Source organism: Dreissena polymorpha, chromosome 10 (assembly GCF_020536995.1).
Source record: "Dreissena polymorpha isolate Duluth1 chromosome 10, UMN_Dpol_1.0, whole genome shotgun sequence".
Lineage (NCBI taxonomy): Eukaryota > Metazoa > Mollusca > Bivalvia > Myida > Dreissenidae > Dreissena > Dreissena polymorpha.
Genome location: NC_068364.1, coordinates 61279707 through 61292510, shown reverse-complemented (window position 1 = coordinate 61292510; position 12804 = coordinate 61279707). Strand labels below are relative to the sequence as shown.

At 35.3% G+C, this 12804-nt stretch overlaps 1 protein-coding gene across 1 annotated transcript; it reads right to left on the bottom strand.

Annotated features, from left to right (window-relative positions):
- Window positions 1-208: 208 nt before the first annotated feature.
- LOC127847727 (uncharacterized) lies at window positions 209-7616 on the bottom strand. Its single transcript, XM_052379827.1, has 4 exons — window positions 7484-7616; window positions 2029-2125; window positions 1008-1327; window positions 209-478 (listed from the first exon to the last, which is right to left on the bottom strand). The coding sequence occupies exons 1-4, from the start codon at window positions 7551-7553 to the stop codon at window positions 408-410; spliced, it is 558 nt and encodes a 185-aa protein (XP_052235787.1). The 5' UTR covers window positions 7554-7616; the 3' UTR covers window positions 209-407.
- Window positions 7617-12804: the final 5188 nt, after the last annotated feature.

Sequence of the window (12804 nt, the reverse complement as noted above, 5' to 3'; positions counted from 1 at the left end):
GTTCAACAATTGTGATACAATCATTTTTCAGTTCGGTGCCATATCTGCCAGACCAGTCTGGCAAAGAGACGCATACATATCACAAACAAGCGTGGTTTGCAAGTCTCGCTTGTTGTTTGCATACACATGATACGATCTTACGTAGACCATGAGTTTGGTAAGCATATATTCTATAAGAGTCATTAATTACTCATTGGAGTCCGAGGTCTTTTGTTGAGACGCACGAATACATTTTTATTTGGTATATATCAGCAAAACAGGCGTAACCCGTATTGTCAGCAAACATATACAACTGTAATACACTTTTTAATTAAATTGTTCCATTTCATAACCAAACGTTATTGATATGAATTCAAACTTCAATCGAAGTTTAGGTCCAGAGACGCCTATACACGCGTTAATCACATTTACAAAATTAACCTTTCTATGCCAAAGAGAGTAGTTAAAAGGATCGCCATGGCTGGAAAAATCGAGGTACCTGAAAAAAAGTCAATGGGTGGTACTAGTAAGACGTAAAAAAAGTGACTGGACATGTGTTTTAAACACCTTTGTCAACAAGTACATGTGTTGAACGCGTGGTGCCTATTTAAACTGACTCCTTGCTCTCAGTTCTTCACCCCAAACCCAACTAATTATGATAGAACGTTTTCCACTGTAACTAAATTTTCATTTTATTGCATTTTTACGTTGCCTGTTTAGTTTTTACTCACGTGTTTATCTTTTTTCTGAAGGGAATGGTAAGTTCATGGGTTTAGATGTGGTAAGTGATGTGGTATTTATCAATTTTTACCGCATTAAAGCATGCTTTGTAAAATACTAGTACATTCAATTAAAAATCAACATGTATGTTTAATATTGCTTAATACGCATTCGACAGGTTTGGAATATGTTGAGTATGTTAAAATGATACATATCATATCAATATGTTGAGTATGTTAAAATGATACATATCATTAGATAAAAAATATTAAAATATACATGTTTATAAAAGTATCGCGTGTCCTTACCTCGTTTATCAGAACCGTTTGCACTCTGCAAGGAAACGCTGCCGTTTGTGTGATCGTCGGAGGTATTATAAACCACCGTGTGGCTATTGTGCGCGACATGGTCACCATGGCTTCCGTTCATAGCGAGGACTTGTTGCTTGCCATTGGCTTCTTCAAGGCTAGCGCATGCGCGGACCTGCACTTCCTGATATCTTTGGTAGTCCTCGTGTGACGGATGACAGCGGATTTGGTCGTGGAGGGTAATTGTAAATTTTAACACGGCCTGTTCAATGCATTCTGGCGTGGTCTCAGTCACACAGTTAAACAGATCCTGCAAATGCCTAAACATGGAAAAAATAACACAAGAATCGATGTTAACGTTTAAACTGTCATGTTAACACTACAAAAAACATCAAATATATAGCATTTCACAAATATAAAACTTATTAACTTGTTTTATTTTCAAAGTTTTATTTCGATGATTGTATTCAATTTGTCTGCAGTTTTTTTCTGGTGAATTGTTTTACCAGTGCGCGCGTTTCATAATAAGGTTAAAATATGCAAACAATCCAAAGTCAATCACAAGTGTACCGTTAAATTTATGAGTCGCGTTCTGAGAAAACTGGGCATAATGCATGTGCGTAAAGTGTTGTCCCAGATTAGCCGCACAGGCTCATCAGGGACGACACTTTCCGCTTTTATGGTATATTTCGTTTAATTAAATCTCTTCTACACGAAAATCCAGTTAAGCGGAAAGTGTCGTCCCTGATTAGCCTGTGCGTACTGCACAGGCTAATCTGGTACGACACTTTACGCACATGCATTGTGCCTAGTTTTCTCAGAAGAAGACACAAATTGTTCAACGAAAAGCACGTAGAACACGTTGCATTCCTTAAACATTTCAAATATCTGTGTTAAAAAAAATGAATTGCAGCACTAGAAACGAGTTATATTGTTGATATATCAAATCAAACTTAACTGTGAAATGACATTTTCTTCACGGACTCGATGATAGCAAACAGGTTACTTATTTTGTGTTTACCTGCAGACGACGGTTGCGTCTGTCGAAGAGTTGATGGCGTCTGCGTGATTGCGACATTTGTTGATGAATTCATCGTCATGGCAACAGCTAGCGCCAACTGAAAACAAGCATTCACATGTATTGATTGAAATAAACATGACAGCGGACAGCGAGTAGAATTAGTTTACATTCTTGATGATGGGGAGAGTTATTAATAGTTATGTTGTTATTGTTCTTCAAAATTCTAACTCAATTTTAGTCGAATTTTAATGACCTTGTCTTATAAATTTTTTCCTTAACAATAAAAGAACGTTATATTTGATGCGACTGCGTTTCACTACAGAACTGCAAGAATTTCTTTAAAATAAATGTGCAGACGGATCTATTGATTTTGATCTTTCCATCATTTCTCGCTCAATGCACATGCCACGGTTTGTCTGCCATTGAATGTTAAGTCAATCAAATGTATTTTGTCATTAAATGTAAAAGTCCTATCAGTTAAAGTCTGCACTTCATTTTGTTCTTAGTGAAGTATAACATCTAAATCAACTATGCCAAATGCGACTGCCTATGTTCATAACTGGAAGGTCAGCAATCGATCATAAATAATTGTAAATGCACGTTAACGTATGTTTTAGTTTATCTTAAATGCTCGTTCTCTCTCGTTACAAATTAATTATTACGGAGTGCATGTAGTTAGATCATTCCGCCATATTTCTTGAAAATACCCATACGAAATACTGTTCTTTCGTGATAGGCTACTGTACTGAACTATAAATTACGACTGGTCGTCTGAATCATAATGAACAAATGATTGTTACTGATGTTTATAACCGGTTCCGGCTTTTCCATAATTCATAACTACTATTGGCATATATAATTCATTACAACTGTTGGCGGCATGACTCATGAAGCTAGCGATTGTCTTTTTTCACAATGCGTGGAAATATGCGCGTTACAAAGAGACCTACGAGTCCTTAGATTAACTACCGGTAGCCGCGATCATGGTCAATAGGGGAGAAACATGTAAATTCGAGCCTTTTTGTGATCAATCTATATCGTGATTCATTTTGAACTTGAATCCATGTATTGTCGAGTTAATAATATTCGGCATGGGCAAGAGTTACTTTATTTAAATGTTTTGTTACGGTGTAACTATCAATACATATTCTACATCAGTTTGATTTTCCTCGTAAAGCCCCGTTTTAACTGTGAAATGCCTGTATCGGCTCATTACACGACGCAGTTTTGTAATAGGAATAATGATCGTCGCGTGCCGACATATATAAACCGAAACAACAAAACATGGCAACTGTGGCTGTATTTTAAGAAATGTAAAAGGATCTAGGTTTGGCAAATATTATTTATGTACACCATTATTGAACACTTAAAGGGGCCTTTTCACAGATTTTGGCATTTTTATAACTTATTCATTAAATGCTTTATATCGATAAATGTAAACATTGGATCGTAAAAGCTCCAGTAAAAAATCAAGAATACAATTAAAAAAAGGAAAAGAACATTGCCAGGATCAGGTTTCGAACCAGTGACCCCTGGAGTCCTGAAGTAAAAACGCTTTAGCCTACTGAGCTATTCCGCCAAGTACACATACTTGACGTATTTTATACCTTATATAAGCAATCTTCGTAGTTTCACAAAATTTAACGACAAAAACGGAACTCTCCAAATTATTCAATCGTTTCGCGTTGCAACGCTTTATAATTTTTAGGTTTTAAAATCGTCAAAAGATGCATATAATGGCTATATTAGACCATGGTAAATGTTCAGTATTACTGTTTCCTCACAAATATCATAACTAAAACGAAAATTTGCGAATCTGAAACAACTTTTTTCAATTTTGTCAATTTACCAAAGCGTGAAAAGATCCCTTTAACAAGTCCGTCGTGTTAAATGTTAATATGTCTTTGGTGTTATTAAGGAACCATTAGTATCCTGGTATATGGCTGTTGAACTTTCATATGAATTATGGATCGACCTTCCACCGCTCGTAATTGCGTTTGCCGGAATGCTGATTGACTTATTAGATGTTGAGATAAGGCGCCATGCTACAGGATAACAAATGAAAACATTTCTCGTTGAGAAGGAAAACTATCAACTCTATAATAATAATTATTATTATACCGGATTTATATAGCGCTCTTTTCATGCAAGAGTGCACGTTCAAATGCGCTTTACATAAGAACATTTGACGCATCACAGATACGAATACATTTTGCAACACTGTTTCAAAAGAAAGCGATCAAAACTACTCAATTATACTATAAAACTACTCTATTATACTTATTCTATAAGTGCTACGTAAACACATGCACGGTAACCATAGGTTAGAAAGATCAACAAGACACTAAAAACTACTCTATGTGTATAGCTATAAGACAATTAATGAAATAATAAAATATAAAACTTTAAGTACTACGTAAAAAACATGCACAGTAACCATAGATAACGCAGATCAGCAAGACAAAACAGAGACAAGGGAAACGTCAGGACACCATTACCACGAGTCCACAATCCCCCAAAGGAATAAGCATGCTTTCTTTAAATTGGTTACCGGGTAATTACAGTGCATGCTGATTGAAATTATATATAATGAATGGAATGAACCACTGCTTATGTTGCTTAAGATTGGAAAAAGATGTGAGTTTTCAGTGCCTTTTTGAAGGAATTCAGTGTTGAAGAACCTCGAATGTTTGATGGAAGTGAGTTCCAGAGTTTTGGAGCAGCGTACATGAAACTTCGCTCTCCGTATGATACGGATTGAATCTTCGTTGTAATCACTAATGAAGTCGCTTCGTTCTTTGATCTTAAGTTTCGCCTTCGTTTGTAGACTTCAAGTAGGTTTTTCAGATATACAGGTGATTGTCCATTTAAGGCTTTGAACGCATTGGTAAGTATTTTGAAGTGAATTATTTTTTTCTACTGGGAGCCAGTGTAATTCCTTTAGGATCGGTGTTATATGACTATAGCGGGATGTTGTGATAACACGCACCGCAGTGTTTTGAACATTTTGTAGTTTCTTGATAGCTGCTTGTTGCGTTCCATACAGCAGTGCATTGCAATAGTCTAGTCGAGATTTAACAAGTGAATTGACCAAGGATTGTGTGGCATTTGGTGTAAGATTTTGCCTGATATGACCTATTTGCCTAATTTGACCGAAACATGATCTACTTGTAGCATTAAGATGGTGTTCCATGTTCATTCTTGAATCAAACCAAGCACCGAGATTTCGAACGTATTGCGATGGTTTAATTGTCGAGTCCCCTACTCTAACAGTTAACCCGTCTACGTACTTGGCGTTGTTTTGACATTAAAATACTATTTCCTCGGTTTTGTCGGTGTTACGTTTGAGCATATTTTTATTCATCCACGAGATGATATCTTGGAGACACTTTTCAACTCGATTTAGTGTTCCGTTTTGGGCTGCTCCATCGGTGGGTTCGAAGGAAAGGTAGAGCTGCGAGTCATCGGCGTAGAAGTGATGCCCGAGTCCATGCTTTTTGCAAATTTCCCCAACAGGCTTTGTAAACATGGTATACAATTTTGGGCCTAACACAGATCCCTGGGGTACGCTGAAGTTCAGCAGCACTGGTTCTGATACCTTGCCGTCAATGCTCACCGTTTGGAAGTGGTCAGATAGGTAGGAAGCTACCCACTGTAGTTGTTTCTCAGCAAAGTCAAACTGTTCTTCGTGGCGGTTTAAAGGGGGTTTGTGGTCGATGGTGTCGAAAGCGGAAGAGAGATCGAGCATAACAAAGACAGTGACATTTTTATTATCTAATGATTGTAGGACATCGTTTTGAACTTTTAACAAAGCTGTTTCTGTTGAGTGAAACTTCCTGTGTGCAGACTAGTTTTATTCATTTAAATTGGTTTCTGTACAATGTTCATCAATTCTTTTGCTGACAACTTTCTCCAATAATTTTGAAACATATGGCAGATTCGAAACCGGGCGATATTGTTGTATTGTTTTTTATCTAAGGTGGGCTTTTTCAATAAAGGTCGTATACGTAATGTTTTAAAGGATCTTGGCACACTTGCTGTTTCCATCGAAAGATTGATGATTTTTGTCAGTATTGGTAGCAGTTCAGTTTTGCATTCTTTCAGGAGCCAAGTTAGAATAGGGTCAAGCTCGCAAGATTTATTTGGGGATTTTATCAAAATAAATTGTTTTATTTGGTAGCCTTCAGATAAGAGCTCGGTAAAGCAGGAATTGGTATCAATTTAATATTCTCCAAGTGAACACCCTGGTTTATATCCTGATTTCGTTTCAGCTTATGTTTACCGCCCGGGGCGACTGTATTTCAAGATACTGTATGATTTCAATAATGAAAGAGTTTCATTGTCCGGTTTTAGCAATTTTCTATCCACACCTTCACAATGAATGAACGACATAATTCCTTGATTTTTCGCTCACTAAAAGGTGAACAATGTATGTACAAAGTATAAAGTTATATACACTACATATATGAGATTATATGTATCTAATTAATTCTAATTAAAATGAAAAACTTACTACAAATAAGCAAATATTATTTGCAATATGTTCATGTAGCACTGTGCCAAAAGTCCAGATTCGACAAGTCCAGATAATCACTAAAATCCAACGTTTTATCATAGCGAAAATTTTGCAGCCAACACTTGGCGCACTCGTCAACACGATTTCACAGATATAATCAGATATACATGGATTGTCAGTATAGCTTTCCACTCAGTACATATATAAAGTATAAATATTAAATTTCTCCTTTACCATATCATATTTAAAAAGGACATTCAACAGAACACGCGAACGCAATGTTTGCTGAACTTGCGCAGTCGGTTAGGGTTTTATTCAGCATGATTACACTTATTTGTAATTAACGGGAAAATAACGTGGAAAATATATATATATGAGTCGCGTTCTGAGAAAACTGGGCATAAAGCATGTGCGTAAAGTGCAGTCCGCACAGGCTAATCAGGGACGACACTTTCCGCCTTAACTGGATTTATGCAAAGAAGAGACTTTCTGTAAACGAAAAATATCATAAAAGCGGAAAGTGTCGTCCCTGATTAGCCTGTGCGGCCTGCACAGGCTTATCTGGGACGACACTTTACGCTTATGCATTAAGGTCAGTTTTCTCAAAACGCGGCTCATATGCACACATTGCCCAGTAGTCGTATATATACGCTATTGAAAGACAAATATTTATATAAATACAATTAAATGTTTTGTATCAAATCAAATAAATACAGTGGCTTTTATAATCTATCATGGTATTTTAAAGAACGATTACATTGTATGACGTTTAGCAAATATTTTTAAGGACTTTAATTTATTTATCGCACAATGTTTAAAAGCTATAATATAATTAATGCATGTGCAGTTAATTTTGGAAAAAAATAAGTGAACGTATATTTAAATGTGTACACCATAATATGCATTAAGACAAAAGCTTGTAGTGACAGAACTATTTACCTCGATCCAAATGGAACACTACGCACGTTGCAATGGCAACCAACGCTATCGCCGCATTATTTCCGACCATTGTTTATGCATCCTAACAAAAACTGTTACTTTGCTTCGGTCCGCAGTTGCTTCCGACTAAGCCAATCGCAATCAGCTTATTCAGTGCCATCTCGCGCACGTCGCGGTGAGTGTTAGTGATCGATATACGTTCCAATCTCATTCACGACCAAAGTTATGCTCTAAACGCGGTTGTTGTTTGTTTCTTCCATTGCTTGTATTTATTTCTAGTAGACTGTTCTTCATGTTTCTTTATAAATTACCAATCACGTTTAACACCCGTGACTATACTCCAGGCCAGACGAAATTCGCAACCAATATGTTATTAAAGGGATATCAAGCAGTCCGTATTTAGGTCGAACGCGATTGGTACACACGTGACTTTGTTGGAACCGGTAAGACTTGCTTTTTTCGAACAACTATTTTTAAACATTTTTCTTGTGAATTTAAATTAGTTCATAAAAGACAGTTTGTATGCTGCATACTGCAGTGTGAAATACCTCAGAATTACTGTTTTTTAATAAGCATGTGTTATTGTTCAAAACTTCTATGTGTACTGCATTCATTTATACGGTTATGCTTCGCGCAACGTGAAATTTTGTCACCGAATTGTGACGTATTCAATGATTTATTCTTATTCCTTCTGATATAGGCACAATCTGCAAGATAAAACTGTCTTTCATGCAGTTTCATTACATTTTGTAATGTATGGAAGTTTGTCATTAAATGCTTTATATTAATAAATGTAAACATAGGATCTAAAGGGGCCTTTTCACGCTTTGGTAAATTGTCAGATCACAAAATATAACGACAACAACAGAACTTTCCAAATTATTCAAACGTTTCGCGTTGCAATGCTTTATAATTTTCAAGTTTTTAAAAAATATCATAACTACAACGAAAATTTGCGAATCTGAAACATTTTTTTTAATTTTGTCAATTTACCAAAATGTGAAAAAGTCCCTTTAACGATGTGTTTACATTCTGTCCAGCCCCTGAAAACCCCGTTAATGCCGCACCGCTCTATAAAGTGATATTATGCGCATTTTCACTGTTGAATTGACCTGAAAAGAATTAGTTAAATTGTGGTAAATGACCAATTATCTACAACTCATCTTGCTACCAGTTGTTTCTAAAATATATATATCATATTCTATATTTTACATGACTCACCCAGTTCTCTAAGCCGAAATGATCCGTAAAACAAAATTGTGTCTTTGTGTCGTATGAACGAATCTGCATGAAAATTACATTTAGACTCACATCGTACATCGAATCATTTTTGTCGTCAGTTGTAAAGACGAAAGTACGGTTGATATTCAAATGCATGATTTTTCTATTTCCGGGATATTGCTTTAGTATGTTGATGCTGCATTAACAAATATAAGTGTATATGAAGTGAAAACATCAAAAATAAACAAGGGATGGCATGCGATAGACACCTATAAACATAACATATACTGTTAGATGCCCATAATAACACTTTAAAAAATGTGGCAGAATATATTCCATTTTAATGTCCCGCAACGAAAACTATTCATACGACACACGAACACTAACTTGATACATGAACATGTGTTGAATAAAATGTCCGCAAAAAAAGATCTTTGTGTTTCTTGTTAAATCTATGTTACCAGACCACATATAGCGTTTAAAGTTTGGATATTGCTATAAGGAACATATTTTTGTTATTTGTTAACTTTATGTTCAAAATACTCATTATTTTAAGAGCTTATGGTCTTTTATATAATGTCTTTATTGCAAATGTGATGAGACTGCCAATGAATGCAATCTTAATTTGAAAACTGTCGGATTCCAAAAGAAAAACGGGGCTAAGTATGTAACGTTTAATCGATAAAATGTGTTGCTAATTAGGTTATTGATCACGCTATTATATATGTAATGTACGTTGTGGAAAACTCAGAGATCTATCAATAACATGATTCGTGTTATCGCGAATTCCTGTCCATTTTTGCGGCATCCTATATTGCATTCACTTAATAAACCAGGTAGACGTTATATCCATAATGACGGTCAATGTAAGCAATTTTCTTCTGAGCTGTCGTTCATGGAGTTGTAAAATAGATTAAAATAATGTAAAAATACGCAATAAACTTTATAGATCCTGGGAGCCGTTTCATCAACGATTAACGACTAGTTGTAAATTACGATTTACATTAATTACGATGTTTCAATGAATTCGCGTTTCATCAAGAAAATCGTAAATTAAAATTACATAAATTTCATACATAAATACAAGACTGGGTAAGGGCACCCGTAAATAAACGTAATGGCGGTCGTTTTTCTCATCGACGATGACAGGGGACGAATAATACCAATGCCAAGGCTTTTTAGGGAGAGAATTGTTCTCGAAAACACAAGAGATGAGAAAATTGTTTCGAGATATCGTCTACCGCCCCGGTGCAGAGCGTTTATTGGTTTTGATCGGTCACCCACTTGCCGACGATCTCATATTTATCCCGTCACGCAGGTATGTAAATAGTGTGAAGAAACCTCTGACTTCAACAATTATAATGATACAATTCTAAGCCGAAATGATCCATAAAACAAAATTGTGTCTTTGTGTCGTATGAACGAATCTGCATGAAAATTACATTAAGACTCACATCGTACATCGAATCATTTTTGTCGTCAGTTGTAAAGACGAAAGTACGGTTGATATTCCATCCACCCGATACGAGTCGAGTTAGTCTGTTCAACAGGCCTTAGGTTAACGGAGTTAGCCTGTACGGACAGGCAATGGTATTACCATTATACCATTTGGTATGGGGTTAGCCTAAGATCTATAAATAAATAGTTTATTTATAGATTACGAAGGAAAAGGTATTATGTCACGGTATCTCGATCTCTCGATTATTTATTGAAAATAATGAAGAAAAACGCCTTTATAGGTCTTAAACCCATCAAGAATGGAAATATTGGTTATAAATTTATATTTTAATCAATGAATTTAGAACATTTTAAGATTAAATATATTGCACACTGACAGTGAATAGATAAATAATTTTGAAAACACTAGGGATGTGTTTATAGTTTAATTATATTTAAGTATGAAATACCAAAAATAATAATCAAATTATTGTAAGCAGACAGGGTTTCATTCAATCATTTATTTACGTATTAATGTATTTATTTATGTATTAATGTATTTATTTATTTATTCATGCGTTCATTCATGCGTTTATTCATTCGTTCATGTATTTCTTTCTTTCTTTCTTTATTCATTCATCTATTTATTTATTTATCTATCTATTTATCTATTCATTCCGTTTGTGCGTACGTGGGCTTGTTCATTGGTTTATTGGTTCGTTCGTTCGTTCGTAATTTCTTTCAGTCAGTCAGTCAGTCAGTCAGCCAGTCAGTCAGTCAGTCAGTCAGTCAGTCAGTCAGTCAGTCAGTCAGTCAGTCAGTCAGTCAGTCAGTCAGTCAGTAGGTCAGTCAGTCACTCAGTCACTCAGTCACTCAGCGAGCGAGCGAGCGGGCCTGTCTGTCGGTCGGTCGTTCGTGCGCTCGTTTGTTATTTTGTTCGTTCGTTCATGCGTCAGTCAATTTGTTTGTTCGTTCGTTCGTTTGTGCGTTCGAGCTTTTCTGCGTTCGTCATCATCATCATTATCATCATCAACAACAACAACAACATCATCATCATCATCATTATCATCGTCATCATTATCATCATTTTTTTTTTCATTTCTTTATATATTTTGTATTATTTGTATTGTATTATATTAAATTATTAAATGCATATTATGTTAATGCTGCCACGTTAAAACAAAATGCATGTTGAATGAAGTTACACAAATCGATTGGTGATATCGTCACATAGCAGGAGGAAGGGTGCCTTGGGTACTTAATGACATATCATGCCGACAGGGTGATTGATGTCGGCGTGTCGTGCTACATTGTCCTGTTTATTGGACCCTTAATGCGATAAAGCCACTTTTAATAATGGTGATAACTGTCATTTCTATTGCTTAACAACACGAGACTGCGAAAACAAATGCCACAGGTTATTTATTTGACTCTTTCTTTGTTTCAATTTATATTAAAAGTATATTGATTATCTGAAGTGTGACTGTCTTTAGTTTGAAGATTTAATACGAAATTACATAAAAACTATAGTTGTTAATTTACTAAAGCAACTGACTCTTTAATATGTGTTTTTTTTATGAAACTACGATAATGGTAGCAAGAAGTATCCTTTTTTTAACGATGCTCGGTACATATCCCGAACGTGAAAATTAAGGTTGAAATAAAACGTTATATTTAAATTACTGATTTTTTAAGTTTTAAGTCGCATATCAAACACATCAAATGTTTTATGTAGTGTATTGTATATTTACGTATGCCAATTTAAAGTCCTGCTGATATAATTTATAAATCATTAAAAAGGGCATATCAGATTTCCCGTGCACTTTTATACACTTTATTATAGTATTTGCCGGGAAAGAAAACCATAGTGGAAGTATCAAGTAAATGAATGCAAAAGTGTAATGAAACTAAACACTTGCGTGCGTACATAAAACTTGAACTACATTAAGCACTGTTATATGCATCCTAATATCAGTCATATGGCATATTATGTATGTAGCATACGTCTGTTCTCAAAATTTGAACTATATGGTATTTAAGTATTTCATTTAGACGCAGTTGTCTTTCCACACATTCTAACCACACATGTTTGACTACTTGCGTTTCTTAATTGGACAATCTAACCTGTACTTTACGACAGAAAATTTAAGTCAGACTAATATATAACGGAGCCGGTCGATGTCTGAACTATATGAATGAACTTGACGCTCAAATGGATAAGATTTAGGGATCACAACCAATTTAAGTCAGACTAATAGCCGGCCGATGTCTGATCTATATCAGATAACTTTACGCTCAAATAGATAAGAAAGGGATCACCACAGCAGGTTGCTAATACACAGTGTAGACTTCCGCTGTTTTATTGTTGAAACATGTTTGTTTAGAAAGCATGGCCAAAATAATATGCAATCCAATTTTGAAATAAAAAAATCGTCTGAAAAAAGCGCCGTTGACGTGTTAATTGAAGAGTATAGATGACATCAAAGAAGTGATTTTCTAGACACCTGGAGACAACTGAGGACGACACATACACTTAAGTAAATAATAAAACAACTAAAAAGCATCCTATGGAGGCAGATGATATCTTACTTAAAAGTCAACAGATAAGTTGAGGCTTAAAATCGTATTTTATAAAGGAATGTAATTGCATCTCTGTCCAATTA

Excerpts from the sequence above, each read along its gene's own strand:
- LOC127847727 (XM_052379827.1), bottom strand. The coding sequence starts at position 7,553 with ATGGTCGGAAATAATGCGGCGATAGCGTTGGTTGCCATTGCAACGTGC. Across the intron at positions 2,126-7,483 it reads AGTGTTCCATTTGGATCGAG|TTGGCGCTAGCTGTTGCCAT; the intron begins GTAAATAGTTCT and ends GCTTGTTTTCAG. Across the intron at positions 1,328-2,028 it reads GACGCAACCGTCGTCTGCAG|GCATTTGCAGGATCTGTTTA; the intron begins GTAAACACAAAA and ends TTCCATGTTTAG.